Here is a 25,291-nt window from a genome sequence, read left to right as displayed (position 1 = left end):
GACCAATTGGCGTTGGAGTGTATGGCCATGGGCTGCATCCTTCTACCATATTTCAGCTGACAGTTGTGCTAAGAGATGAATTTGATCAACTGAGAGAAGGTTTCGAAAGTATTTTAGATACAGAACCCTTTGAAACAACAAGAGTGGGAGGTTCCGGAAACACAGGTTACAGAATTCCTCAGGTACTATATTTAGTTGGATTTTATTTTTTTCTTTAAAAAAATAAATATTTCACCTTCTAAATTCAGAGTGAGGACCAGTCTGTTTTTTCTTCAATGCTGTGGACATTTTTGGAGATTCTATTGGAAGTGCTTTTTGCTTAGTTGACAGAAAAAAAAAGCCTCAAAATGCTTGACTTTGAAAATCAAATGTTTCTGGACATTTTAAATGAAGATGGGCTAGTGATAGCTGCAAAAGGGATAGGTCTAGAAAGTGTTTTCATCAATTTGTTAAAAGTGTACAGTGATGCTGGAAATTTAGTGATAGTGCTGGGTACTACACCAAAAGAGGAAGAATTTTTCACTGGAGAATTGGATTCAATGGGCGTCAAACCTTTACCCAAGCTCCTTACATCGGAGTTCAGTGTTAATGATAGGTAATTATGTGTTTTACGTATTTTTACTAACAACAGTTTTACTTATTATAAATTTGTTCATCTTCAGGCAGTCTGTTTACATGGAAGGCGGAGTTATATTTAGCTCCTCCAGAATTTTGGTTGTAGATATGCTGATGGATCGTATGCCCATTGATTTGGTTACTGGAATGCTTGTTTATAAAGCTCATCGTATTATTGAAACCTCACAGGAAGCATTTATTCTTCGACTTTACCGACAAAAAAATAAAGTAACGATCTTTTTTTTTTTAAATTTTACCGCTTTGCATATTCAAGTTAACTGTTGTTATTTCTATTTACAGAAAGGTTTCATCAAAGCTTTTTCAAGCTCTCCAATCAGTTTTACCCGAGGGTTCAGTCAAGTTACTCGTGTAATGAAATCGTTATATGTGCGCAATCTGTTTCTCTGGCCTCGTTTTCACGCCACCATACAGTCGACTTTAAAAGAAAATCAGGTGTGATTAATTAACACTTTTCGAAAATTTTAATCTTAGTTATTTATAGTTCATTCAAAACATTTAGCCAGACGTTGTTGAATTACGCCTACCCTTAACTCCGTACATGGTGACGATGCAAACCGCAATTTTGGACCTTATACATTTTAGCGTTAAGGAGTTGAGACGTATTAATCCATCGGTATACAAGTTATTTATTTCCTATTGGATTTAAAATGTCCTAATCGTCTTAAGCTTTAATTTAAAAATACAGTTGGATCTGGATGAGATGACAGTTGAAAATGCCTTATCCAAGTGCTTTAAAAAAATTATCAAGTTTCAGCTGGAACCAGTGTGGCATCAGGTTAGTCTGCTGTTGTTTAATTTCTTCAACTGAAATCAACTTGCATTAATTCAATATCTAAAATTACAGCTTAGTGGGAAAACGAAACAGCTTCTCGAAGACTTGGGCATTCTACGAAATCTTCTGCTAACTTTGACGCAATACGACTGCGTGACTTTCAACGTAGTTGTCAAATCCCTCAAGACTACGGAAAAGGCTTTGAAAAGCGCCGGTTGGATGCTGCTGGATGCTGCGGAAAATCTGTTCATTACCACTAAAGCCCGAGTTTACGGAAAATCGCTGGAAGAAGATGGTAAATAAATAAATTTTACTGGATTCGATCGATCACTTTTAAAGTGTATCTTTCTTCAGCCAAGCCCGAACTGGAAGAAAACCCAAAATGGATAGCCCTAGCAGAGGTGTTGAAAGAGATCCGTTTAGAAATCGCTGTCCAAGGTGAACAATTTCCGTCCATCAAAACATTAATCGTAGCGGAGGACGATAGAACTTGCGATCAACTCCGACAAATTCTTGAATCTGGCTCAAAAGAATTTCTAGAGAAAATCTTCAAAAAATCAAATTCGCCCAAGAATTATTATGAAAAATACGAGTCAGTACTTAATTATATTTACTAATCACCAAATAATATTTAATCCGATAAATTATTTTCTTTATCTAATATTAATACAGCCTGCACAATACCAACGAGAATGATAATGAATCAACTGAGCATGTTAACGAAACCGTCATCGTTCAACCACTTAAAGGTGGGGCGGATCCTTACGGCCTCCACCGAACATTATACAAGTTATGTCCACGGTTCGTGATCATGTACGACTGTGATGTATCATTTATTCGCCAGGTAGAAACATTAATCACCGTCGATGTTGCGTAAATTCAATTAATTATCTTCCTATTAGGTTGAAGTTTATCAAGCCACTCATAAAGAACATACCGTCCGCGTCTATTTTATGTTCTACGACGCATCCGCCGAGGAACAATCCTACTTGACTAGTTTGAGGAAAGAGAAGGAAGCCTTTGAAATGCTCATTCGCGAGAAAGCGGTTAGTTGTTTATTCGTGCGTTGAAATTTGATATAGTCTGGTTCATTGAATTGCTTTTGTAGACGATGGTGATTCCAGAGGATCGTGAAGGCCGCACCGATGACCATCCTGATTTCGTGAGAGATCCACGCAAGGCCTCTGAGATGGCGTTGGTTCCACTCGACACTCGTCAAATGACTCGCAAAGATGTCCGTCAAGTGGTGGTCGTTGATATGAGAGAATTCCGCAGTGAATTGCCTTCGCTCCTTCACCGAAGAGGCATTGATATTTTACCGATAACTATCGAAGTAAGTCTCTTCTTTTGCATCTTCATTAACGGTGTATTTCATTGAATATTCTTAAATCACCAATAGGTTGGCGACTACATCCTCACGCCGGATATTTGCGTTGAGCGGAAGAGTTTGAGCGATTTGATTGGCTCATTGAATAACGGTCGCCTTTACAATCAGTCGCAAGAGATGTGTCGTCATTATGCTAAACCTATGCTGTTGATTGAATTTGATCACGACAAACCGTTCGCCTTACAGGTAATTTTCTGAATTAAAAAAAAATTACTTGTCCCCGTATTAATTCCGCTTTTAAATGTAGGGAAAATATTACTTGTCCAATGATGATTCTTCGTTGACCGATGTTACCTCGCGTTTGCAATTGCTAACGTTGCACTTTCCTAAATTGCGTATCGTTTGGTCACCTGGCCCCTACGCAACTGCTGAAATTTTTGAAGAGTTGAAGGTAAACACAGGTTACGTTTGTTAAGGAAACTCATGTTTAAAATTGTAAATTCGTTTCGAATAACAGAAAGGACGAGAACAACCAGATCCTGCCAAAGCGGCATCCATTAGCTCGGATTATTACACAGAGAAGAATGCGGATAAATACAATCCAGCCATCCACGTCAGTTTAGACATTTACTTGCCCAATTTGATTTTATCTTTAATCTGGAAGTATTCGTTTGAATAGGATTTCATGATGAAATTACCTGGCATCAATACCAAAAACATCCGAAGAGTTTTGAATAAGGTGGAGGACTTGGGTCAGCTGATTTCTTTATCTCTGGTAAACATTGCCGTACCATTATTGAAGAATAAAAGGAATTTTTCAATCATTTTCTTTTTGTTTAAACAGGAGGAGTTGCATGAACTGTTGGAAAACGGTGTTAATGCAAAAGAACTTTGGGATGCTTTACATTCTTCCCAGCATTTGGCAGTTCTGGAGGCGGAACCAACGGGCAAAAACAAAGGCAAAAAGGGTAAAAGTTGGAGGGGCAGACAAAGAAAATATTGATTACAAACGATTGCCTATCCTCTTGTTGTGTGTATTTGGGGGTAATACATTATTATTACGTTTCTTAAAATTATTTTGCAAGTCTTGAACCTAGATCGAAGTGTGATTGCCGGCAACAACAGAGGGCTGGACTGATTTGTGTGTCGGAGAGTTGCGTTCTTCGTGTGTTTCATCTTCGTGATAAATTTCCCAACCACTTTGATTCAGATCGTTAAGGTAAAGTGGATTGGGCGTCACTATTTTAACTGCCTCTGTGGCAGGGCCAGCGGCCGAACGTTGTTGCCAGTTTCCAGTGATGTGTGTAAATGTGTCTGCAGCGTGATAGGCCATGTTGGCGTTGACGAATTGGCGGTTACCAATGACGTAAACTTCACGACTTTCAGCCGTTGAAGTTGCAGAGGAAACGGATTGACAATTGTAAGCCGCCTGCATGGTGTCAATTTTAATTCTTGTAGGTTTCCGTTCTAAAACAAATGATTGCAATTATTTTTACCTGACTAGAGTCCGGCTCAGGTCTGACTATGGTGAGTACAGAACGAATGACTCCATTTGATAGATTTTCCAAGTTAACGGTGTACTTATTCGGGTCGACGGCGTTGGCTCCTTCCGCAATGGTAATTGCCGTGCTGGCTACTGTCGAGCTGTCCCGACGGACCCAACGGATTATCTGTCGATTGCGAAAAGTTTTATTGTAACAAAATGTTTGTTCGAGTAGTAGTTTGATTTACTCACAGGTGGCTGTTGTGCGGGGACGGATTCGCAGACAAGTTGAATTCGCAATAGTTGCATCCGGGGAGGCGGAAACATTTGCTGAGGAGGTCCGCCATTGTAAATCGGCCTACAATTTCGAGGAAGTTATCAAAAGACAAAGGAAATTGAATTTTGGGGCCACAGTCTTACCTGTTTCCATAAGGAAATCCGTCGAATGGTTGGAGGCCGTTGGATCCGATCGGCAGGAAACCAGGTGGAAAAGGTCCATTGGGTTGGTGAGCCTGTGGCGGTGGCTGAATCTGCTGCTGGAACGATGGATAGGGCCACTGATGTTGGGCTTTCGCTACCGAGAGCGACACAGCGAAGCAAACTACGCGGAAGATCATGGCTGAAGGAAGTGAACTGAAGGGCTCCATTGTCTGGCGCTATTATAGCCGATGAGTAGGCGGACGATGCGGGTGTCGGGTGACAGTTATTTGCCAAAAAGAACACTGACGCATGCGGGTTATAAATGAGACATTCAACAACAACAGGAACTCCGGAAGCAGAAATAGGTAGAATTATAACTAAAATCCATGGATTTGTATTCAATCGTCACGTTAAAGTGCTACACTTGATCGTTAAATGGTCGAAAAATTTTAATTTCCAGACGGGGTTACTTTTTTTTCCCCCAGTTACGATAGGTTATTGTCAATCTTATTATTATGCAGTTTATTTTTTATGTGCGGGTTGCATCGCCGGGCCGAACGACGCGACCGAAAAAGAGAACTGCCTTGGAAGGAATATCGCGAATGATGAACAGGAACGGTTGGTTGGCGGCGAATGTCTTGGACGGACCGTCTCGACTTAAATTCAGTACGGTCGCCGCAGCGGCTTCTGTTCCGCTCTCGGTCACTTCGATGAACGTCTGATGGATAATGCTATCCAGCGCCACTCCGGTCTTACTCGTCATGCGACTCAAATCGGCCGAGCTGGGCGAAAACAGATCCGTCACCCCCAGCCCTCTCAGTACGTTCTAAATTATGAAATTATTCTTATTAAAAGTCTATTCAACTCGTATAAGAAATCAATTTTTACCTTGAGTTGGAGTTTCTGTTGGATACGGAACTTGGGTAAACTGATTGCCACTGTTTTAGCTTCCATGCGGGAAAACATGTGTTCTAGTTTCTCGACCGTTAACTTATCTTCCAATCGACTCAAAGAAGCCAATCCTTGTTTTTCTGTAGGTAGCAGGATGAACATACCAAGTTCTTCTCCCTGTCAAGTTGATTTCAAGTCATTTAGTTTTTAAAAGTCTGACGATTAGTTTTGGCATTTGAAATGAACCTTGTAGGGCATGCCGATCATCTTGCATCCGAGTTCTTCGTTTTCAATATAGGCCACCATAGAGTGAGTGTGCATAGTCAACGGGGTCAGGATCTCTGATGAGGAGACGTGGAAATCTTCTCTGCGAGTCACCTCCGGAGTGAAAGGATCGGCCCAGTTGGCATTGAAATAGACGGCATTGGCAATGACCAGTTGCGTGTCTGGCGGCAAGCTGGACAAAATGTTGGTGATTTTGCCTTTCGTCTTGTCCGATACCCAACGGTTGATGACATTGGCGGAACCGTAAGGATTGCGGATGATGTCCAATTCGCTCACTTCACTTTGGTAATATTCCTTGGCCTTTTAATTAAAATTACGAGATTAGAAAAACTGTAATAGCTGATATCAAATGAATGTTTACTTTATTGATATAGTCGTCGGTGAATCGTGATTGTTTCTGACTGAAGAGACCGTTGGCAATACTCAACAAGATGGAGGATCCAGCCTCGACATCCATTCGTTTGACCCGCTCCATCAGGAATTTATAGGCTCCATTGATGTCGACATCGTTGGCATCATTATGATAGCCAAGCGCCGACCGAAGTTGGATGTAGCTGTTACCACTCGAACCTGGACGGTAACAAACAAAACAAACACAAGCCTATTTTGTAAGCTATCGGGGAAATTTAAATTATGTAATCGATTGTTACCCATAAGTAGCATGGTAAGGGTGGAGGCGATGCTGAGCGGTGAGAAAACAGTGTTGGTGGCGCAATCATTTTCTGCGTTGCCTTTGCATCTGCCCATGTCGAGAGCTAGTGAAAGCATAGCCGTCGGAATGCTGAAGCCATTATTGTGATGGTTCTGCTGTTGGATCTGTTGACTGGTGCTGTGATTCTTCGGTGTGGATCCTCTGGTTCCTACCAGTTCGTCAGGGTTGATCGCTGCCGGCAACGGAATCGCGGGAGCGAAATGTAATTGATTAAACTGTTGTTGATTTTGTGGTGGTGGTTGTGGGAATGGTGGTAACGGCACGGGTGGTAAATTAAAAGACGAGCCAGTTGATTGACTGGGAAATGTGAAAGGTACGATGACAGGTGCTGATCTCTGATTGAACGTAATAATATCTGGTTGTCGGTTAATTATTTGCTCGTTGCTCAGTTGCTGACTGACGGGCAGGAGCAAAATTCCACAGAATAGGAGATACATTGACATCTCCATCTATTTAAATCAATTAAAGGTAAATTTCGTTTAATATTTTCAAAATTTTTACGAATAATTGCACCTTACCTGTTTTGGTTTATTTGTCGTTTTGTTTCACTGGAAAATGTAGACAACACTTGGATCCGGAACGGAACTTAAGAAAATATATCTATGTCCGGAACACGTCGTTTTTTGGTAGATGACGGGTCGACCTTCGCGTGAGCGACTGTCCAGCCAGGTGGTTCTTCTGCTGGAAGACTACGGCAATCGCCAGATAGACCCCAGGACCCGCCTGTGTATGCATCCGTGTGTGTTTGTTGGTGTGTGTCAAGCCAACGTTGCAGCAGCGGCTGCATCCAACAGTTTTTTTATTGCAATAGAAATCTGCAAAAGTGCCCCGGGTATCCGTTAGCAATTTCTTATCGACGAAGAACATCTAAGGGAAAAAACCTTACAGGACTTTTTCTTTCTTCCCGTCAAGTTGACAGTCTGTTTTTGGCTAGATCGATTTGTTGATTGGTTATTGTGTGTGTGTGTGAGTGTGTGTCAGGGTTGGACTACCCGCGGTTGCTCTTCAGATGGAAGATAGATTATATAGTACCCTTGGGTTTACTGACTTTTTGACTTGGTGTCTGCCGATGCGTGAACGCGGACGCGTGGACTCTCGTGTCCAGCTCCCAAGACCAAGGTGAATCCCGCCCTGCGGCTGTTTTCTTCTCCCTTTATTTTGTTTTTTATCTGTCTTCTTTTTAAAAACATTTCACGGGTCACTAACAAGATGAATCATGATCATGAGCTAAAAGTATTTTTGGGGGGTTATACAAGCCTTTCTAACAAAGTGATTTTGGACTCGCTATAGGACAATCAGCTGTACCGGATGACAACTTATTTTCCATTTCCTTGTTTTGTTTTCTGTAAGAAGGTGGAACTTGGGTTTTACCTGTAACCTGTCTGCTGCATTAGCAGGAAGTATTTCTTCAGTGGTTTTCTTCATTCATTCACGATGACTCTTGAATAGCCTGTGGATGGAGATAAGTCGGTTTTCCCCATCGGTGCCGGAAACGCTTCACCTCGATTTTTTTTTACGGGTTTCCCCATGATAAAATATGATCTACGAAAAAGAAAAGTCCGTTCTCAGTCACGTGATGTTAGGCAATATTCATAGCGAAACAAAGGGATTTTCCTTTTTGGCCATGCAATTTAATTTATGCCAAAGCTAAACGGCCAAAACGCTCCTTGTTCCTAGAAAGAAAAAAGTGTATTGTTATTTGTCAAAACAAGATCCAAGGACGCCATTCTTTTCTTCTTTTTTTTTTTTTAAATGGTAGCGCCAAGTACACGAAACCCAAGAGGAAGAGAAGAAAAATGTTTATCTAGAAATCCGGGTATTCTGTTTGTTTGAGTGAAAAAAGTTTGCGTTTCGGGGTGATACCACGGGGCAAATTGTCTGACTGAGGCTCTTTGCCAGCTGAGCTGATCTGCGATGGATGAGGAGTCAACGTGCCCTTGTTGTTATTGTTGCCTTTCTGATTGTTTGGAGTTTGCGGAGACACGCCCGTCCGGGGACTTTCACCAGCAGTAAAGGATAGCGGAAGTTTGCGCTTGGATTTTTGTTGTTGTTCCAGCTGCTGGATTTCCTTTTCCAAACGTGCAGCTCTTTTCCTCAAATCTAGCTCTGCCTTTTGTTGAAAAAGAAAAATGATATATTTCAAAACAACATTTTCAATTGAAATGGGTAGCTTGATATTTTTTACCGAACGACATTCGATGTGATGACTGTCAGCTTTCATTTTGTTAGCCAGGCTTTTGCGCAATTCTTCTTTCCGTTTCGAATGCTTTTACAATGAGAATAGGCAATTTTAGGTTAGAAACATTACTAAATGTGAATAATTGGCAGCCTTACCTCAACTTCTGCTTTATCTTTGGCTGCCTTCAACTTATTCTCCTTTTTCTTAAGGTTTTGTCGTACGATTTCCATTTCGCCATTAAACTGAGCTTGCATTTCGTTCACTATAAATAACATGAAATTATCGAAATCAGATTTTAGTATGTAAATTTGGTAAGTAGCGACAATACATTTCTCTTGAAATTCTTGCTCATCCGTCTGGGCCATCTTCCATGCCGATTGTTTAATCAGTTCAATCGCGGCTTGGGTTCCCTTTATTATTTTAAAAGAAAGTCATTATAGGTCTCTATTGATTATGCATCTAGCTCTATTTTTAGATTATACTTTATCTTGGCTAATCAATTGTTCTTCCAGGGCTTTGATAGCACTTGTCAGCTCATTGTGAATTGCTGGGAAAAAGGAAAATTGATTTTTGTTACTACAACTAAGACGATCATGCATACATGGAGAGCACAAACCTTCAATGCTGCAAAGTTGCTGGGCTCCTAATTGGGGGATTGAATCAGTTCTTGCTTTGTGATCCAAAGCTGTTTGATAGTAGTTCAATTCCAGTTGTAAATCCTCGGCCAATTGGGTTTCATGATCGAGTTCTAATTGGAAACGAGCTTTTTCCTCAGTAGCCTCTCGATATTCCTAAATCCACAGACATTGTATGCACGGTTATGATAAGGGCAATCGATTATGTGTTTCTACCTTAAACAAGTGATCTAGCGATGGCAGTGTTCGTTCGAAACCAACCGAAAACTTCAGGGGGAAATCAATGGTGATAGGAACTTCTGAATCTGTCATGGCACTATAATTCCCTCCTGCACTGGTTATTTCTTCCATTTAAAAGACTTTGGATTTCTCTATATAAAAATGGGATAGTTCATTTAATATTGTAGTATCTCGTACATGAATTAAACTGTAGCTCAACATACTAAATCACGAAAATCTTGCTTAGAGTTACATAGAAATAATCTTCAGCTGGTATTACGTTAGAGAAAATTGAGGTACTATCTATATCTCAGAAGAAACACAGTCTTGAGCACTGGGAAAATATTGCATAAAGATTATTATTAGGGGAAGATAAAGCAAAAACTCTTATGAAAATTACATACCGTGCGAAAACACTAAAAACAGCCAGTAGAAATACAATTGAAAATTAAGTCTAGATAGTTATCAGGGTCTTAGTTCCACATGGCAGTCAGTTGTGTGAAAGACCTTTTGTTTAGCAACACTATCTTTTCCCAGAGAAGAAATTATTCGTGAAACTAATTTTATCGTCTATCAATAAAAATTATCCACGTGTCCACATGTTAAATGTTTACCAACTATACAGACGAATTGACAATTTAAGGCGCCAACCTTTCGAATCTATTCATAGTAAGTATTGTGTTCACTAGATGACCTGCTTTGTTTAAGTGTTCCAGAAAAAATGCTCATTAACATAAAAATTATACTTCAATTAAATAATTTTACTTTAAATATGTATGAAAATAATTTAAATTTATCTACATCTTCATTTTGTTATTGTCATTCGTTTTTTCCATTGTATATGCGAAACACAATCGAATCAAACAGCTTTCAAATTTTACACCAGATGACGTTGAAATCGTATAGCATGGTGGGGAAAAGAACCACATAACATTTCAATTCAACAGTTTTTTACTCTTCTTTTTCAATCGTGGATTTTTCAATAAATTTCTGGAATGGAGAGCTTCAAGCATGGAGATAGAGTTTTTGCTAAAGTTCGTGGATATCCTTGCTGGCCTGCTCGTGTTGACAGCAAATGCGAAGTCCTTGGAAGGACCCGCTACAATGTGTTTTTCTATGGCACGTATGAAGTGTAAGTAAAATCGCGCCATCCCGGTAGCTATTACATTTTATTTCGTTATTCTGGACTCCATATAGACACCCATATGCCTGAAAGTATTACACATTTGAGATCAGTGTTAGTCCAAAATTAAATAATGGTGGAGAGTCAAATTGATGACACAACAAAGTAAATGTTTGACATCTATTGCTCATTGACTCACCAGACAACTATCGTCCACACATTTTTGTTGCTGTTCATTTTACAGAACTATGTTATTGATGTCTCCTAATGAAACATATACTATTTTATTTCAGAGCACAAGTGAAGTGTGAAGATCTGTTTCCATATGAAGAAAACAAAGAAAGGTTTGGAAAGGCCCAAAAACGTAAAGGTTTTAAGGAAGGTCTATGGGAAATTGAGAATCGACCAAACATAGGACTAGCAGATGATGTAGTTACTCCAGCCCAAGTATGTCTTAATTGAATCTTTATTTCTAGAAGCTGTAAATAAGATTTTTATTTTCAGCAGGCACCACCTATGTCGATAGAAGCAAATGAATCAGAGAAGGAGGAAAACAACAAAGAACAGCCTGTGAAATTGCCTCTTAAACATAAACGAAAGATTGAGAAGATTCAGGTGAGTGATTTGTATTGTATGGTATCTAGTTTCAGTAGCCTTTAGAAGGAGTAATTTGTTTTTTCTAAGACTTGTGAAATAGCTTTCCATTCTGGGTTCAATATTCCTTACTATGGTATTCTTATAACATCTTTTCTTTGTTATCATTTCCTTCTGTTTGGTGGTGGAAACGGGATACTTTCGGTAAGTAGGAATCGGAAACGGAACTCGAACGAGTTAGTCGAAGTGGGAGGCGAATTAAACCTAAGCGGTTTGCCGACGAGGAGACTCTCGAACCAACCGCTCACGACACTCACGACAACCTTTTGTCCGATTCGCTCGCAATCACCCAACCGTCACAGGTTGGTTGATAATCCAACTCTTGATGTCTGCTTTTCGAATGCTTTATTTGCTAATCTTCTTGTAGTTGGAGAATTGTAGCCTCATATTAATAACTGCATTTTTTCCCCACTTTAGGAAGAAGCAACTGAAGATCCTGCAAACAAACGGAAACCCAAAGTTAAAACTATTGAAGAAACGGTGGAAACTAAAGATCAACACACTGAGAGTTCGAATAATAGCAACCAACAGCATTCCGAGGTCGATACGGATGAAGTCGAAGGTGATGACGAAGATGAAGAACGAGCGCCTTCAGAAAAGATGGAAGTCAATCACATAACTGAAGAAGTAAAAGCTCCTCCTAAAATTAAAAAGGTATAATTTTAATTAATGTCCATATTTGTAACTAAAAATTCAAGCTGCGGTGTATTTAATAGAGATCTCGTGTGGAGTGGAATTGTAAAAACAGTCGGGATGCTGCAAAAGTCAAGGAAAGTGTTAACCAGACTACGTTGCCAGAAGGAATTAAAACCCAAATTGAAGTCAAGGTATTCTATTACATAAAATGATGTGTTGTTAAGATCAAAATCGATAATATTAAAATGTTTAGGTCAACCAAGTAACACAGTCCCAACAGGAAAAGTCTAATCGTATACTAGATGAGAAAAAGAAGACCAAACTTCGTTGGCTAAAAACAGAGAGTCGGCTAGTCGAGTTGGATTATCGCATTAAAGAGAGCATCAGTGTTAACAGACCAAATTGTGTGGCGGCTATCACAGCTTTAGATGAACTCTATTCCCTCCAAATGGCTCCTTTGATGTTGAAGAAACACCCTTTTATTGTTACGACTATTCTAAAACTGAAGCGTTATATTGGCCCTAAGGAAAGCTCCGAACATACAGAAGAACAGAAGGTAGAGTTTTATTCTGTTGTGTTTAAGTTGAAACTTTGTGATCTAACATTTTTTGTTACAAAGGCCATGTACAAAGAAAAATCCGCACTTATCCGTAGCAAGGCGTCCATGATATATGAAAAATTCAAGGTTTTTATTCTGATTTTCATTTAAGGTTTTTCTTGTATCTCAAAATTCTCAATATTTTTTCTTTCTTTCTAGTTGTTGTTTTTGACGCCTGAAGGCCAAAACTTTTGGGACAATTTTGCCGAACATTTGGAAAAATTCAAGGAAGACTGTAAAAATCTGAGTGCCGATAGTCTTGTCCGTTTGACTGAAGATCCTTCTAGTAAGTTTTTATAACATTCACAATCTTCAATCGGCATTAAATTCCATTTTAATTATTCTTGAATTTGCAGTGAAGAAGAAAAAGACAGTTGATCCGCCGTCGACCGAATCCGAAACGACTTCTCAAAACGTAAATCGAATTTTGAACTAATTTTACCTGTCGTATTAATAAAAATTAACTTGTGTCATAGGAATTAACAAAGCCTATCAAGACTGAAGATGGAGCTAAAAAATCTGAAGACTCTGACAAAGGAATTACTGCATCTGAGGAACCCATGGCTACCGGAACCAACGGTGATGGACCCTCCAGTAGCCACTAATATTTGAAAGAGACAACTAATTAAGTAGCAACCCTCCTTGTAATTTAACCGTGAAAAATTGTTTGCTCGTTTTTTTTTCGCGAGTCGCTCCTTTTGTTTTCGATCTATCTTTTAAACCGAGGAATAGGATAACTATTCAATCAAGAATAGTTTGTTTAGCGCATCATCAATGGGAGTGTACTGGTTTTTTAAATATTTCCTTGGTCAACGGGGTTAAGATAACTTTGAAACTGGTCATTATCGTTTAAAGTTTTGTTGGGTGGGCATCCGTGCGGCCAAGGTAATGGCTTTTTTGTGGAGAGCACTGTGATTTGTCAAAGTCAAGCGCTGAATTAAATTCTGTTAAGAATAAATAATCCTGATACAAGAAATCGACTTACATTTTGGATTTTGCACCGTTTAAATTGTAAATCAGTTCTAGATGACCGATTCATTTGTTTAATTTTTTTTTTTAGTAATTTGAATTTAAAAAATGGAAAAAACCTTGAATGCATGTATATTTGCCCGAGCTTAACTTTTTTCATTGCTACATGGCTGAAACAAACTGAGGATTCAAAGCAACTGAATTATGGTCAGAAAACAAATGACTATTTAAACATATGTCATTATCATGATCGAGAGTTCCGTTTTTATATGGGGTCGTCAGGGTAAGTTCCGAGCATTTAAGATGATGTTTTAATAAGTTTTTCTTTATGTAGATTCAGTAGTACTGCTGCTGGATGCTCCGGTCTTGGTGGAGCAGATGGACTCGTTGTCTGATTTGACTGGCTCGTTGATGCAGAACCACGGGTATTTCTCTTGCAATGCCTTAAAAGTTAAAAGCATTTTAAAATGTTAAGTGCTGATTTCATATTATTAAAAATTTTGCAGCAAATACCAATCGGAATTTCGGGTGAGAAATGGCATAGACAACTGGATTGCAGATGGATGCTGATTTGGCAATCAAGGCTGGCAAAATTGTTACTAGCGGCGTGATAGTAGATTGGTCTCCGAGAAGCCCCTGTAACAAAAGATCATTGTCGTTGCATTTTCTATTTTTTTAAAACAGAATTTAGATACCTTGAGGACGATTGCGGCATAAGGAGTCCACATTGCCGCCCACAAAGCGATGTTGCAAAGGGCGACCTTGGCGATCTTAATTTCAGCGGAAGCTGCGTTACTATCAGCGTTGGATCGGAGTGAGGTAACGTTCATCTTTTTCGCCTGGTCACGAAGGGTTTTCTCGTGATCAAAGATGGTTTTCACGATGAAGTAGTAACAGTAGGTAATAAAGGCCAACGGGATGCAGTACAAGAATACAAAAAGGCAAAGTCCGAAGGCTTTAGTCTGTTCAAAGAAATAACATGATTATAAAATAGTGAATTCAAGATTCAATACGATTTTACCTGTTCATCTCGAGTAAGGTAATCGAAAGAACAGGAGTCCAAAATTCCTTCCGGAATGTAACGACCGAAGCCGAAGTATGGTGTGATGGACCACCCAGTGGCGTAAATCCAGCAGCAAGCAATCAGGGTAGCTGCCCGTTCTAATAATTAAGGTATGGTCAATAATTTAATTGTTTTGATGTACACAGATGAGTAATTAAAAAAAAAAATTACTGGATGTCATTTTAGTTCCGGCCATGCCCTTGACGATGACATTATATCGGTCGTATGCGATAACAGCCATCGTACAGATGCTAGTAGCTCCGAAAATGCTTCCTGTAAGTTCCATTTATAACATTATAACAACGGACACTCGATGAAAACTAAAAGTTATAATGGTTATCATACCCAAACAGGCGTAAAGCTCACAGGCCGCTGGGCCGAAAAGCCAAATGCCACCATTGAAAGAGTTGTGGACAAACATGGGGAACTGGGAGATCATCATGCAAAAATCGGAAAATGCAAGATTGACGACAAACATGTTGGCTGTGCTGCGAAGTCCTTTGGTTTTGGTGAACAAGCTGCAGAAAATATGAAAGGTACCAGCGGATTGTGTCAAATTCTTGAATAATTTAGAATTTTAAATATTTTTTTACCTGATGACAATTCCATTACCACAAAGAGAAACCACCCCCAGGAAGATGTAGATGGTTCCCAAAAGGTAATGCCACATGGGGTTGACAGGCGGAAACTTGCTCCAATGAGGGTGAATCTGGTTTATGTCATTTACATTTGAGGTTAAGATTATTGGTTCATTTATTTGCAGGTTACTATACGATACCAAAGCCTTCATGTCGTCGGTGACAAAGTCGGTGAGAGAGACTCCGGGCGGATATCCAAAATGGACATTTGGTTGGATTGCCCGGGCAGACCGGATGAGAGTGGTATTGAAACTCAAACTAGGATTCATTTTTTTCCTGTATGAAGCTGTAAAGAAAATGGATGAAAATCAAATTTCTAAAAAATGCAGGTAACAGTCAAGTTTCCTTACTTCTCTTTAGCGAGTGAAAGTAAAGTTTGATCGAAAGTTAAACGCTGGTTCGCTAGCTCAAAACTGGATGTGTTGAGGATTCGACCTGCGTCTTTGCTTGCACCAAAACTTTGTCACGAAGTTAACAGTCGCCCCACTTGGTCTTTATATACCTCTGCGGGCTGCATCTCTTTTCAGTGGTAGTTATTAAATTAGATTTTCCGTAAACTAACAAGATTATCTTATCCGTTCGTTAGTACATAGGTTAAACTGTGTTAACGGTGAAGCCAGGTTTTTTAGGAAGTCAACTGGATAATCTATCGGATGTCTGAAACTCCGTTTACCTTGTTTAGCTATTATTGAGTACGTGTTAAGGGGCCAAGGATTATCCTTTGTGCATCATAACAGCCCGTCTCGTTGCGAATTTAATTAAAACTGATCCACATTTGCAAATGCCAAAAGTGAACCCGGTACGTCATTTTAACAGCAAAATGTCACACTCCTACAAAGGTGGTCCTCCTCATTTGATTTACTTACTCGTACGAAGTTTTAATAAATTTAAACAGAAAGTTGACGTACAGCAATCAATGGGCGTAATTTAACGCGTTCAGACACACGGAATTGTGTCTGCACTTGGATGAGAATCGGTGTTCGTCTACATTAGCACTTAGCTTTCTGGCTTTATTTATACCTGCTCTCCTCTACACCTTCTTACCTTTAGTCATTAGTTTTATGGGAAACTAACGAGATTTGCGCTTATTTGCCCCACCCAGTTAACCTTTTAAAACAAGTATAGATAAGTGTGTTTGAATTTTGTAAAGTTCTAATTTCTGACCGTTGAGTACGCAGATAATCTGTCAGGATGCCAGAGCTTTTTAATAATGTTTTCGCGGAACGAGATTATCCACGGTCTGTTTGACCACGCCCCTGGTCTCTTTTTTTTTTTGTTTCTACCAACAAATTATTTCTTTTCAATGTTGGATTTAGCAATCAGAGAAAAGCGCTATTTATAGGTAGTGATTATTTTGTAGGTCTTATAATGCAAAATATGTCTCGACAAAAGGTGAAATTCGGTTGGATGAATGCTGACATCAAACAAATAATAAGAAATCAACACAAAGTAGGAGAAGGTCGTTACCTTTAACGTTAATTTGTAAGAAATCTAAAGACCCTGACAAAGAATTGCTGCTTCTGAAGAACCCATGGCTACCGGAACCATCGATGACCCTCCAATAGCCAATTTGACAACTAATTAAGTAGAAACCCTCCTTATAATTTAACCGTGAAAAATTGTTTGCTCGTTCTTTTTCGTGATTCGCTTCTTTTGTTTTCGATCTATCTTTTAAACCGAGGAATATAATAACTATTCAATCAAGAATAGTTTGTTTGGCGCATCATCAATGGGGTTCTAAGTTCTAGTTTTTTTTAAATATTTCCTTGGTCAATGGGGATTAGATAACTATTATAATGGCTAATTTGTGGAGAGTACTGTTATTTGAAAAAGTCAAGCGCTAAATTAAATTCTGTTAAGAATAAATAATCATGATACAAGTAATCGACCTAACATTTTGCACCGTTTAAATAGTAGATTAGTTGTAGGAGACCGGTTTATGTGTTAAATGTTTTGTTCTAGCTTAAAGTAATTATACTTAAAATGGAAATAACTTTGAATGCGTGTATATTTGCTCGAGCTAAACTTTTTTCATTGCTACATGGCTGAAACAAACTGAGGATTTAAAGCGACTGAATTATGGTAAGAAAAGAAAACAAATGGCTATTTAAACATATGTCATTATCATGATCGAGAGTTCCGTTTTTATATGGGGTCGTCAGGGTAAGTTCCGAGCATTTAAGATGATGTTTTAATAAGTTTTTCTTTATGTAGATTCAGTAGTACTGCTGCTGGATACTCCGGTCTTGGTGGAGCAGATGGATTCGTTGTCTGATTTGACTGGCTCGTTGATGCAGAACCACGGGTATTTCTCTTGCAATGCCTTAAAAGTTAACATTTTAAATTATTTAGTGTTGATTTCATGTTAGCAATAATATTGCAGCAAATACCAATCGGAATTTCGGGTGAGAAATAGCATAGACAATTGGATTGCAGATGGATGCTGATTTGGTAATCAAGGACGGCAAAATTGTTACTAACGGCGTGATAGTTGATTGGTCTCCGAAAATCCCCTGTGATGAAAGTTAGTTGTCATTACATTTTCTATTTTTTTAAACAGAATTTATATACCTTGAGGACGATTGCGGCATAAGGAGTCCACATTGCCGCCCACAAAGCGATGTTGCAAAGGGCGACCTTTGCGATCTTAATTTCAGCAGAAGCTGCGTTACTGTCAGCGTTGGATCGGAGTGAGGTAACGTTCATCTTCTTCGCCTGGTCACGAAGGGTTTTCTCGTGAAAAAAGATGGTTTTCACGATGAAGTAGTAACAGCAGGTAATAAAGGTCAACGGGATGCAGTACAAGAAGATAAAAAGGCAAAGTACGAAGGCTTTAGTCTGTTCAAAGAAATAACAGGATTATAAAATAGTGAATTCAAGATTAACACGAGGTACGATTTTACCTGTTCATCTCGAGTAAGGTAATCGAAAGAACAGGAGTCCAAAATTCCTTCCGGAATGTAACGACCGAAGCCGAAGTATGGTGTGATGGACCACCCAGTGGCGTAAATCCAGCAGCAAGCGATCAGGGTAGCTGCCCGTTCTAATAATCAAGGTATGGTCAATAATTTCCATTGTTTTGATGTTCACAGTTGAATATATATTTTTTTTTTTTTTTTATTTACTGGATGTCATTTTAGTTCCGGCCATGCCCTTGACAATGACGTTGTATCGATCGTATGCGATAACAGCCATCGTACATATGCTAGTAGCTCCGAAAACGCCTCCTGTAGGTTCCATTTATAACATTATAACAACGGACACTCGATGAAAACTAAAAGTTAAAATGGTTATATCATACCCAAACAGGCGTAAAGCTCACAGGCCGCTGGGCCGAAAAGCCAAATGCCACCATTGAAAGAGTTGTGGACAAACATGGGGAACTGGGAGATCATCATGCAAAAGTCGGAAAATGCAAGATTGACGACAAACATGTTGGCTGTGCTGCGAAGTCCTTTGGTTTTGGTGAACAAGCTGCAAGAAATATGAAAGGTACCAGCGGATTGTGTCAAATTCTTGAATAATTTAGAATTTTTAATATTTTTTTACCTGATGACAATTCCATTACCACAAAGAGAAACCACCCCCAGGAAGATGTAGATGGTTCCCAAAAGGTAATGCCACATGGGGTTGACAGGCGGAAACTTGCTCCAATGAGGGTGAATCTGGTTTATGTCATTTACATTTGAGGTTAAGATTATTGGTTCATTTATTTGCAGGTTACTATACGATACCAAAGCCTTCATGTCGTCGGTGACAAAGTCGGTGAGAGAGACTCCGGGCGGATATCCAAAATGGACATTTGGTTGGATTGCCCGGGCAGACCGGATGAGAGTGGTATTGAAACTCAAACTAGGATTCATTTTTTTCCTGTATGAAGCTGTAAAGAAAATGGATGAAAATCAAATTTCTAAAAAATGCAGGTAAAAGTTAAGTTTCATTTCTCTTTATCGAATGAAAGTTAATTTCGAGAGAAAGTTAAACGCTGGTTTGTTAGCTCAAAACTTTTTGTGTTGAGGATTCGACCTACGTCTTTGCTTGTACCGAAACTTTGCCACAAAGTTAACAGTCGCTCCACTTGTTCTTTACATATATCTCTGCAGGCTGCAGAGTAAACTAACAACATTATTCGTTTGTTAGTATAGAGGTTAAACTATGATTAATGGTGAATACAGGTTTTTAGGGAAATCAAATCAACAATCTATCGGAGGTCTAAGCTCCGTTTACCTTGTTTAGTTCTTGAGTACGTGTTAAGGGGTCAAGGACTATACTTTTTGTCTCATATAACAGCCCCTCTGGTTGCAAAGTTTTTTGTAAACGCCAAAAGCTAACCCGGTACGTCATTTTAGCAGTAGTATGTCACAGTTCTGCGAAGGTGTCCGAATTTGATTTACTTAGTCGTTCAAGCTTTAATGAAATTAAACAGAAATTTGACGTACAGTAAACAATGCGTGTAATTTAACGTGTTCAGACGCACGAAATTGCGTCTGTACTTGGACTGAGACTCGTTGTTGGTCTACATTAGCGCTCAGGTTACTGGCTTTATTTATACCTGCTCTTCTCTATACCTTCTCACCTTTAGTAATTAATTTTATTGGAAACTAACGAGATTTGCGTTTATTTGCCCCACCCAGTTAACCTTTTAAAACAAGTATAGATAAGTGTGTTTGAATTTGGTAAAGTTCAAATATGTGGTCTTTGAGTTCGTAGATAATCTGTCGGGATGCCAGAGGTTTTTTATTAATGCTCTCGTCGACAAAGATTATCCACGGTCTGTTTGACCACGCGTCTGGGCTCTTATTTTCCTTGTTTCTACCATAAAACTATTTCTGTACAGTGTTGGATTGAGCAATAAGGGAAACACGCAATTTATTTACGTACTGATTAATTTGTAGGTCTTATCATACAAAATATGTCTCGACAAAAGTTCAAATCCGGGTGGATGAATGCCGACATATCAAACAAATGATAAGAAATCAATACAAAGTCGAAGAACGTCGTTACCTTCCACGTTCATGAACTTTGTCACTTGTGCATTATCATTTGTTTACTATCGGTGACTTAACATGAGAACGAGAGCAGTGAAATAAGGAAATGTGTGAGAAGAAATCTTAGCAGGCGATATTGCATTTCTTTGGAGAGGTGAAAAAAGGTACGCTCATTGCATGATTCACGTAATGTACTAGTTTTTCGTAGGAGCGTATTACAATAGAAGTTCGTGGTTTATTTCTCACAGTTAATATCAAAGCTTACCGACTCCTCCTATACAATTTAGTTTTTGTATCTCAAAAAATCTAAAATTTTCTTTTGACTTTTGTCTTTTTTTTTTTTTCCTTTTTTATTCCTCCAGCTGTCAGTTCCGGTTCGGTTAGCAAAGCTATCGAGCTATAGGGAGGTTCAATGTACGTTTTATTATTCTTTTTTTTCTTTCCCCTTTTTTATGTTATTCGTTGTCAAATTGTCGGGAGGTGTACGGCCCATCGACTTTGAAAAACGAAACACAGACGCAGCTGTTGCTTCTGTTTATTTTAATCTCCTCCTTAAAAAAAAAGAAAAATATCAAATGTACTCTGAAAACTCTCTTTACTGGGAGGTTTTTAGCCCCGGGTTTTCTTTTTACGCTGTTCCAGTGCGGATTCAAGAAAAATTTGTTTTTGTCATAGGTGAACTTTTCCGTGCGTGGGCAATTTCTGTTACTCAATACCTGTCAAGTCGTGTCTAGACACCTGGTGCCGTTAACTCGAAGCGATTCTTCGCTAGCGGAAATAATTATTATAGAGGAGTGAGTGTATCGCTGTTGGCTAACTACTTCAAGAAAGGCGGGCACCAGTCGTCTGGGAACCTTATAACGGTGACCGTCTATAAATAATAAGGCTAAGAATGGGTTGTCGAACAATTAGAGAAACTTTAGTTGACCCACTATAATAAGGCGGGAAATGCCCGATATCATTTTGATAAGGAAAACAAACGAAATTCACATGATGAAATGTTTCATTCATCGGTAACTTACCGTGAAGTGGTGAAAATTATTTCGACACAAATTTCTTCACTTACCAGGTGTCAATTTAGTAAAAGTTGTTTTTTTTTTTTTTTTTTTGTTTTTGTTTTGTTTTTTTGACAAATGTGATACACGCTCCAGGCCTGACTTGGCCGTTTTATGGCCCGTTGAAAGGTATAATTTTAAATTTTGTCAAATTTATTTTTCTTTTCGGCGGGATTTAGTGGACAGGCCAAGTTTTGCAGGTGCTCATAAATATTTATAACTCTTGTCGATAAGAATCTGAAAGAAAGTTCTTTCCATTCTGTTCCTTCTAAACGAGTCTGGTGCGTTCGGGGAAGATGACATCAGCAGCATCGTGAAATGCTCACGGCCACCAACGCGTTTTCTCCGACGAGAAATTGCCAACAGGGCACCGCCCTGTATTCATGACCTTTCCATCGAAATCGTGATAATCTTTCGCCCAAACGGAGAAAATGTTTTTGGCGATCTGAATGAGGTCGTGATAACCAAACAGACATTTTAATTTAGAATTCGTTCACCATAAATAATCGGCCCACATATTTCAAAAACGGACATAGCAACGGCGGTATTTAGAAAGCCGAAAAGTAAAAAAAAGGCGCAGTTGTTATTATTTTGTCTGTCCTTCAAACAGGCGTGTAGTCGAAGAAGAAAAGAGCGCTATACATCCCTGACAGATCTTCGGTCGCTAGGGAGAAATTTTACGAGATCGGCACTTTTGTTTCAACAGAGAGAGGAGGCATTATGCTGATTCACTTTCCCAACAAGTCGAACGACGAGTTCTTGCCAAAATTTTAAAAAAGTTGTAACACCGGCTTACTCTCTCCTCCGCTTCTATCCACATACGTCGAAGAATGTTGATCACCACACAGGCTCAACACAGCCATGTGGTAATAATCAGTGTAGCGTAAACGCCTTTTTTTCTTTTTACCATCACGTTGGTTGCTGTAACCCCCCGGTGAAAAATTCTCGGGTTGAACAAACTGTCTAACTCGACAAGCAATGACCGCGCACCGGCCGGTGCTTCATCAACGAATATTTATTATGTTGATAGCCTCAAGTCACTTTTCAAAGAATAAAAAAAAATAAAAAATGAAAGATTGATATACACACTTTTGATTTTAATGACATTGTGCATTCAAATCAGGTCGGTCACGTTCTCGTTCTTTTCCGAGAGAGCAAAAAAATTTCGTTTTGCTTTACAAGGAATGACAGTAGAAATTTCGAAATAGGTACAATTTCTGTTGAATAAAAAAAAAATGACGATCACATTATGATCGCTTTATATTTTTGAAAAAAAGGAGCCCTGTGGCGTTGTTTCAACAATCGTGCTGCAATACAACACCAGAACCACTTTTGAGTCTAGTGATTCGAATTTTATTTTTCCTTAATGTAGCCAACCATGATCGTTCAATCACCCCATTTAATAAGAGAAAGAAGTTATTTTAAGAAATGGTTGCGGTAATGATCTGAATCTCCTCCTCTTAAAAATTAAGGAGACTATGGAAATCGCTTTTTTAGTTTTATTTGGTCGAATCGGAAGATCGAACGTAAACAATGGAGAACCAGTTTGATGAATTTTGATCGAAATCGACGAGCGTAAATAAAACCCAATTTCACACGTGTAAATGTTTTCTCTAGTTAATCCTAAAAGATACGATTATTTCGCAAACACATTATTATCAAAAACAATGTGAATAAAGATATAAAATACTCCATCCGTATTTTATTGCTACTAAGTTGCAATTAACTGCAATTTTGTTTTTATAGAGTTTTCGATTAGCGTGACCAAAGTTTTCTTTTATATATTGTTAAAACAACTAGCATTTAAGTTTTTTATTTGTTTATTTGGCAATAATTGGTTCTCCAACAATTTTTCCAGAATTTTTATTTCAAAACTTGGCGACGCCTTCTGTGCTGCAAGTCCGCCCCTCTTTTGGTTGTTGAGGAACAACTTAGTACACACTGGTTTTGCGGGCCGTAGTCGACGTACTCTACCGCGAAGCAATTGTCACTTTCACTCGGGCTCAGTTTGTTGCTTTGTATCTCATATTCTGTATTAATGTTTGTTCTTTAGAAAGCTCACCTGTAAAACAGTTCTTGTGTGCCACTGTACGTTATGAGTCGAGTCCAATACGTTCTCTGTACATAGGCACACACACACACGTATCTCGTTCAGTAGTACCTGTCTTTATGTGTGTGTGTGTATCATATTTCTGCTCCAAGGTATCAATCGTTTTGTGATTCAACTATCGAGAGTGTAATGTTCAGTTGGCGATAAAAGTGAAGTCTACGTAAAGAAATTTTTTTTTCAGCAGCTGGGCTGTTGATGGAGATCCGTCTGCCAATTTTCGCTCGTCGTAAGAGAAACTTTCTCTCTAATAAGTGTTACCCTCTCCGCACCTGTGTATTTCGTGCTATGCATTAATCCAATGAAGACTCTGCTGTGGTGTTTAATTATCACTTTTAACTTTAAATAAGGAATGCATTTTAGCTAACTGACATTTCTAGCTTGTCATCACGTTCAAGTGCAATAACAACTCTGCAAAAGTTTATTAATCCGTTACTGCCCAGGTGTCAAACCTTTTCTCTCGAAATGAGTCCAGTTCTCAAGCGACCTGTTGTGTTGTTCATGGGGGTGTGTTTTGCCTGTGTGATATTGATATACTACCAGTCCAGTCATTCCCAAGGAAAACCTCACTATAGTGGGGTATGCAATACAGGTGTTGTAATGTGTCACTCATTTATTAAAGATGAATTCAAACTAATTCTCGTTTCAAATTTTCAGAAAATGTGAATTCAGCAGTTATGGATCAAGATGACCCCTGCATATTAAGTTTACTGCGTGGCCAATACTTACACCCTCCATCTAAAAATAAGCTTAGTCTTGAAGCACCAGAGGTTCCAAATCCTTCCATGGGGCAAGCTCAAAGTATACTTGAAATCTTGAAAAATAAGGTACAATAACAGTTTATCACGAAAGGTTGTTCGCATGTTTCAATGTTTATTGTACTGTTGCCCAACAGGAGAATGGCTTTTTTGTGGAATGTGGTGCCTTGGATGGCGAACTTCGTTCAAACACTTTGTTTATGGAACGAAATTTAGGTTGGGAAGGCGTTTTGATTGAAGCCGACCCCAAAAACTTCTTGAAAGTTCAAGAGAAAAATCGTCGAGCATGGACTGTTCCTGCTTGCCTTAGTACCTCCTCCAGTCCTAAGTAAATATTGACACACTTTTTACAAGCTTGACAAGCACTTTAATAATGAGCCTTTCATATTTGTTTGTTGTATGCAGAACTGTAGTATTCAAACAGGCTTTCAATCAAGGAAGAATCTCTCAAAACCAACTCGACGATCAGAATCGAGTGGGAAGCGTCCAAGTCCAATGCTTCCCAATATATTCTATCCTTGCAGCCCTCAACCGAACTGAAGTAGACTACTTCAGTTTAGATATTGAAGGCGACGAATTAGCTGTTCTGAAAACCATACCGTGGAATAATGTCAGAATTCAGGTATACTTTAAAAGCAAAATATATTTCATGTAGATATTTATTAACAATTGTTTATTACGTTTGTAGACCCTGTCAGTCGAGTTTATCCATGACAAAGAGGGTAAAGACCAGATTAGGGAATATATGACGTTGCAGGGCTATGAAGTGGTCAAAGAAGTCACCGACCCAAATTGGCTCGCAAACGATTTCATTTTTAACAAAATTTAGCCTTGAATCTAGCGTTATTGGCTGTTTCACGAGCGATCGGATATGCATCCCCCAAGCTGCTAGAGTGTTACCACATTTTTACTGAGCAAGCAACAAATTAGCTCTGGCATTTTTCCAAAGAAAAGCCGAAAGCTTCCTGGATGGAACAAAAACTCTGTTGTTTCCTCACTCCTGCCCAATTAGAAGACTAATGTTTTTTCCAAACAGTTTTATTATCATTCTTCAAAGTTGGCCAATATAGTTCATATACAAAAATTGCTTTCCTTGGTTTTCTTTCAACGTGCTCTTAGTCCAGCGAAACAGCCGAAGCGTAA

The 25,291-nt window shown here is 38.9% G+C and overlaps 8 protein-coding genes and 1 long non-coding RNA gene across 18 annotated transcripts; 4 read left to right on the top strand and 5 right to left on the bottom strand.

Annotated features, from left to right (window-relative positions):
* Window positions 1–40: 40 nt before the first annotated feature.
* On the top strand, window positions 41–3,808 carry LOC124190979 (DNA repair endonuclease XPF-like). Its single transcript, XM_046583878.1, has 16 exons — window positions 41–182; window positions 249–595; window positions 663–843; window positions 916–1,068; window positions 1,136–1,249; window positions 1,322–1,411; window positions 1,481–1,703; window positions 1,763–2,000; window positions 2,081–2,252; window positions 2,311–2,454; window positions 2,517–2,741; window positions 2,808–2,981; window positions 3,043–3,186; window positions 3,253–3,348; window positions 3,415–3,510; window positions 3,580–3,808. Exons 2-16 carry the CDS (start codon window positions 348–350, stop codon window positions 3,736–3,738), a joined length of 2,457 nt encoding a protein of 818 aa, XP_046439834.1. The 5' UTR covers window positions 41–182; window positions 249–347; the 3' UTR covers window positions 3,739–3,808.
* Window positions 3,749–4,880, bottom strand: LOC124190994. The gene is made up of 4 exons (XM_046583908.1): window positions 4,639–4,880; window positions 4,471–4,576; window positions 4,232–4,405; window positions 3,749–4,164 (listed from the first exon to the last, which is right to left on the bottom strand). Exons 1-4 carry the CDS (start codon window positions 4,863–4,865, stop codon window positions 3,829–3,831), a joined length of 843 nt encoding a protein of 280 aa, XP_046439864.1. The 5' UTR covers window positions 4,866–4,880; the 3' UTR covers window positions 3,749–3,828.
* Window positions 4,881–5,016: 136 nt separating this feature from the next.
* On the bottom strand, window positions 5,017–7,294 carry LOC124190985 (leukocyte elastase inhibitor-like). The gene is made up of 6 exons (XM_046583890.1): window positions 7,045–7,294; window positions 6,465–6,975; window positions 6,176–6,384; window positions 5,776–6,114; window positions 5,527–5,706; window positions 5,017–5,464 (listed from the first exon to the last, which is right to left on the bottom strand). Exons 2-6 carry the CDS (start codon window positions 6,973–6,975, stop codon window positions 5,168–5,170), a joined length of 1,536 nt encoding a protein of 511 aa, XP_046439846.1. The 5' UTR covers window positions 7,045–7,294; the 3' UTR covers window positions 5,017–5,167.
* Window positions 7,295–7,434: 140 nt separating this feature from the next.
* Window positions 7,435–8,270, top strand: LOC124190996. Its single transcript, XR_006873223.1, has 2 exons — window positions 7,435–7,645; window positions 7,817–8,270. It is a non-coding gene; the product is annotated as an uncharacterized LOC124190996 (long non-coding RNA).
* On the bottom strand, window positions 8,200–10,220 carry LOC124190991. 5 transcript variants are annotated; one of them, XM_046583899.1, is made up of 9 exons: window positions 9,964–10,216; window positions 9,784–9,893; window positions 9,557–9,715; window positions 9,322–9,496; window positions 9,188–9,252; window positions 9,034–9,115; window positions 8,861–8,967; window positions 8,712–8,792; window positions 8,200–8,636 (listed from the first exon to the last, which is right to left on the bottom strand). In XM_046583899.1, exons 3-9 carry the CDS (start codon window positions 9,689–9,691, stop codon window positions 8,331–8,333), a joined length of 951 nt encoding a protein of 316 aa, XP_046439855.1. In that variant the 5' UTR covers window positions 9,692–9,715; window positions 9,784–9,893; window positions 9,964–10,216; the 3' UTR covers window positions 8,200–8,330. The 5 variants fall into 5 exon arrangements, with proteins under 5 accessions (XP_046439855.1, XP_046439857.1, XP_046439858.1 ...); XM_046583901.1 differs by having other exon boundaries at window positions 9,557–9,711; XM_046583902.1 differs by lacking the exon at window positions 9,784–9,893 and having other exon boundaries at window positions 9,557–9,711; window positions 9,964–10,220.
* A 194-nt stretch (window positions 10,221–10,414) lies between these two features.
* LOC124190984 (PC4 and SFRS1-interacting protein-like) lies at window positions 10,415–13,546 on the top strand. Of its 4 annotated transcripts, none has more exons than XM_046583887.1 (11): window positions 10,419–10,691; window positions 10,976–11,129; window positions 11,190–11,297; window positions 11,489–11,638; window positions 11,754–11,990; window positions 12,053–12,163; window positions 12,226–12,528; window positions 12,592–12,657; window positions 12,730–12,856; window positions 12,927–12,985; window positions 13,047–13,546. In XM_046583887.1, exons 1-11 carry the CDS (start codon window positions 10,555–10,557, stop codon window positions 13,173–13,175), a joined length of 1,581 nt encoding a protein of 526 aa, XP_046439843.1. In that variant the 5' UTR covers window positions 10,419–10,554; the 3' UTR covers window positions 13,176–13,546. The 4 variants fall into 4 exon arrangements, with proteins under 4 accessions (XP_046439845.1, XP_046439843.1, XP_046439844.1 ...); XM_046583886.1 differs by having other exon boundaries at window positions 10,423–10,691; window positions 11,187–11,297; XM_046583889.1 differs by lacking the exon at window positions 11,489–11,638 and having other exon boundaries at window positions 10,415–10,691.
* Window positions 13,547–13,655: 109 nt separating this feature from the next.
* Window positions 13,656–15,517, bottom strand: LOC124190989 (compound eye opsin BCRH2-like). Its single transcript, XM_046583896.1, has 8 exons — window positions 15,381–15,517; window positions 15,196–15,311; window positions 14,948–15,120; window positions 14,774–14,875; window positions 14,561–14,700; window positions 14,235–14,501; window positions 14,053–14,175; window positions 13,656–13,982 (listed from the first exon to the last, which is right to left on the bottom strand). The coding sequence occupies exons 1-8, from the start codon at window positions 15,507–15,509 to the stop codon at window positions 13,866–13,868; spliced, it is 1,167 nt and encodes a 388-aa protein (XP_046439852.1). The 5' UTR covers window positions 15,510–15,517; the 3' UTR covers window positions 13,656–13,865.
* Window positions 15,518–17,230: 1,713 nt separating this feature from the next.
* Window positions 17,231–19,147, bottom strand: LOC124190990 (compound eye opsin BCRH2-like). Its single transcript, XM_046583897.1, has 8 exons — window positions 18,975–19,147; window positions 18,790–18,905; window positions 18,542–18,714; window positions 18,366–18,467; window positions 18,144–18,283; window positions 17,812–18,078; window positions 17,631–17,753; window positions 17,231–17,563 (listed from the first exon to the last, which is right to left on the bottom strand). Exons 1-8 carry the CDS (start codon window positions 19,101–19,103, stop codon window positions 17,447–17,449), a joined length of 1,167 nt encoding a protein of 388 aa, XP_046439853.1. The 5' UTR covers window positions 19,104–19,147; the 3' UTR covers window positions 17,231–17,446.
* Window positions 19,148–23,161: 4,014 nt separating this feature from the next.
* Window positions 23,162–25,232, top strand: LOC124190993 (protein Star-like). Of its 3 annotated transcripts, XM_046583907.1 has the most exons (7): window positions 23,162–23,485; window positions 23,575–23,619; window positions 23,834–23,982; window positions 24,048–24,217; window positions 24,286–24,476; window positions 24,554–24,770; window positions 24,837–25,232. In XM_046583907.1, exons 3-7 carry the CDS (start codon window positions 23,856–23,858, stop codon window positions 24,975–24,977), a joined length of 846 nt encoding a protein of 281 aa, XP_046439863.1. In that variant the 5' UTR covers window positions 23,162–23,485; window positions 23,575–23,619; window positions 23,834–23,855; the 3' UTR covers window positions 24,978–25,232. The 3 variants fall into 3 exon arrangements, with proteins under 3 accessions (XP_046439863.1, XP_046439862.1, XP_046439861.1); XM_046583906.1 differs by having other exon boundaries at window positions 23,575–23,982; XM_046583905.1 differs by having other exon boundaries at window positions 23,162–23,619.
* Window positions 25,233–25,291: the final 59 nt, after the last annotated feature.

This window comes from Daphnia pulex, chromosome 3 (genome assembly GCF_021134715.1).
Source record: "Daphnia pulex isolate KAP4 chromosome 3, ASM2113471v1".
In the NCBI taxonomy this organism is placed as follows: Eukaryota; Metazoa; Arthropoda; class Branchiopoda; order Diplostraca; family Daphniidae; genus Daphnia; species Daphnia pulex.
The sequence above is the reverse complement of the archived record's forward strand: the minus strand, read 5'-3'. Positions and strand labels throughout refer to the sequence as shown.

Excerpts from the sequence above, each read along its gene's own strand:
- LOC124190985 (XM_046583890.1), bottom strand. The coding sequence starts at position 6,975 with ATGGAGATGTCAATGTATCTCCTATTCTGTGGAATTTTGCTCCTGCCC. Across the intron at positions 6,385-6,464 it reads CCTTACCATGCTACTTATGG|GTTCGAGTGGTAACAGCTAC; the intron begins GTAACAATCGAT and ends GTTACCGTCCAG. Across the intron at positions 5,707-5,775 it reads TGATCGGCATGCCCTACAAG|GGAGAAGAACTTGGTATGTT; the intron begins GTTCATTTCAAA and ends TCAACTTGACAG.
- LOC124190994 (XM_046583908.1), bottom strand. The coding sequence starts at position 4,865 with ATGGAGCCCTTCAGTTCACTTCCTTCAGCCATGATCTTCCGCGTAGTT. Across the intron at positions 4,577-4,638 it reads GGATTTCCTTATGGAAACAG|GCCGATTTACAATGGCGGAC; the intron begins GTAAGACTGTGG and ends TCGAAATTGTAG. Across the intron at positions 4,406-4,470 it reads TCCCCGCACAACAGCCACCT|ATAATCCGTTGGGTCCGTCG; the intron begins GTGAGTAAATCA and ends CGCAATCGACAG.
- LOC124190990 (XM_046583897.1), bottom strand. The coding sequence starts at position 19,103 with ATGAATCCTAGTTTGAGTTTCAATACCACTCTCATCCGGTCTGCCCGG. Across the intron at positions 18,906-18,974 it reads CCGACGACATGAAGGCTTTG|ATTCACCCTCATTGGAGCAA; the intron begins GTATCGTATAGT and ends GACATAAACCAG. Across the intron at positions 17,564-17,630 it reads CTCACCCGAAATTCCGATTG|GCATTGCAAGAGAAATACCC; the intron begins GTATTTGCTGCA and ends TTAACTTTTAAG.
- LOC124190984 (XM_046583886.1), top strand. The coding sequence starts at position 10,555 with ATGGAGAGCTTCAAGCATGGAGATAGAGTTTTTGCTAAAGTTCGTGGA. Across the intron at positions 12,658-12,729 it reads TGATATATGAAAAATTCAAG|TTGTTGTTTTTGACGCCTGA; the intron begins GTTTTTATTCTG and ends CTTTCTTTCTAG. Across the intron at positions 12,986-13,046 it reads CCGAAACGACTTCTCAAAAC|GAATTAACAAAGCCTATCAA; the intron begins GTAAATCGAATT and ends CTTGTGTCATAG.
- LOC124190993 (XM_046583907.1), top strand. The coding sequence starts at position 23,856 with ATGAGTCCAGTTCTCAAGCGACCTGTTGTGTTGTTCATGGGGGTGTGT. Across the intron at positions 23,983-24,047 it reads TAGTGGGGTATGCAATACAG|AAAATGTGAATTCAGCAGTT; the intron begins GTGTTGTAATGT and ends TCAAATTTTCAG. Across the intron at positions 24,771-24,836 it reads GGAATAATGTCAGAATTCAG|ACCCTGTCAGTCGAGTTTAT; the intron begins GTATACTTTAAA and ends TTACGTTTGTAG.
- LOC124190989 (XM_046583896.1), bottom strand. The coding sequence starts at position 15,509 with ATGAATCCTAGTTTGAGTTTCAATACCACTCTCATCCGGTCTGCCCGG. Across the intron at positions 14,876-14,947 it reads TGAGCTTTACGCCTGTTTGG|GAAGCATTTTCGGAGCTACT; the intron begins GTATGATAACCA and ends TGGAACTTACAG. Across the intron at positions 14,176-14,234 it reads ATGCCGCAATCGTCCTCAAG|GGGCTTCTCGGAGACCAATC; the intron begins GTATCTAAATTC and ends CTTTTGTTACAG.
- LOC124190991 (XM_046583898.1), bottom strand. The coding sequence starts at position 9,691 with ATGGAAGAAATAACCAGTGCAGGAGGGAATTATAGTGCCATGACAGAT. Across the intron at positions 9,116-9,187 it reads AATTGATTAGCCAAGATAAA|GGAACCCAAGCCGCGATTGA; the intron begins GTATAATCTAAA and ends AAAATAATAAAG. Across the intron at positions 8,637-8,711 it reads ATCACATCGAATGTCGTTCG|GCAGAGCTAGATTTGAGGAA; the intron begins GTAAAAAATATC and ends TTTCAACAAAAG.
- LOC124190979 (XM_046583878.1), top strand. The coding sequence starts at position 348 with ATGCTTGACTTTGAAAATCAAATGTTTCTGGACATTTTAAATGAAGAT. Across the intron at positions 596-662 it reads GAGTTCAGTGTTAATGATAG|GCAGTCTGTTTACATGGAAG; the intron begins GTAATTATGTGT and ends GTTCATCTTCAG. Across the intron at positions 844-915 it reads TTTACCGACAAAAAAATAAA|AAAGGTTTCATCAAAGCTTT; the intron begins GTAACGATCTTT and ends TTCTATTTACAG.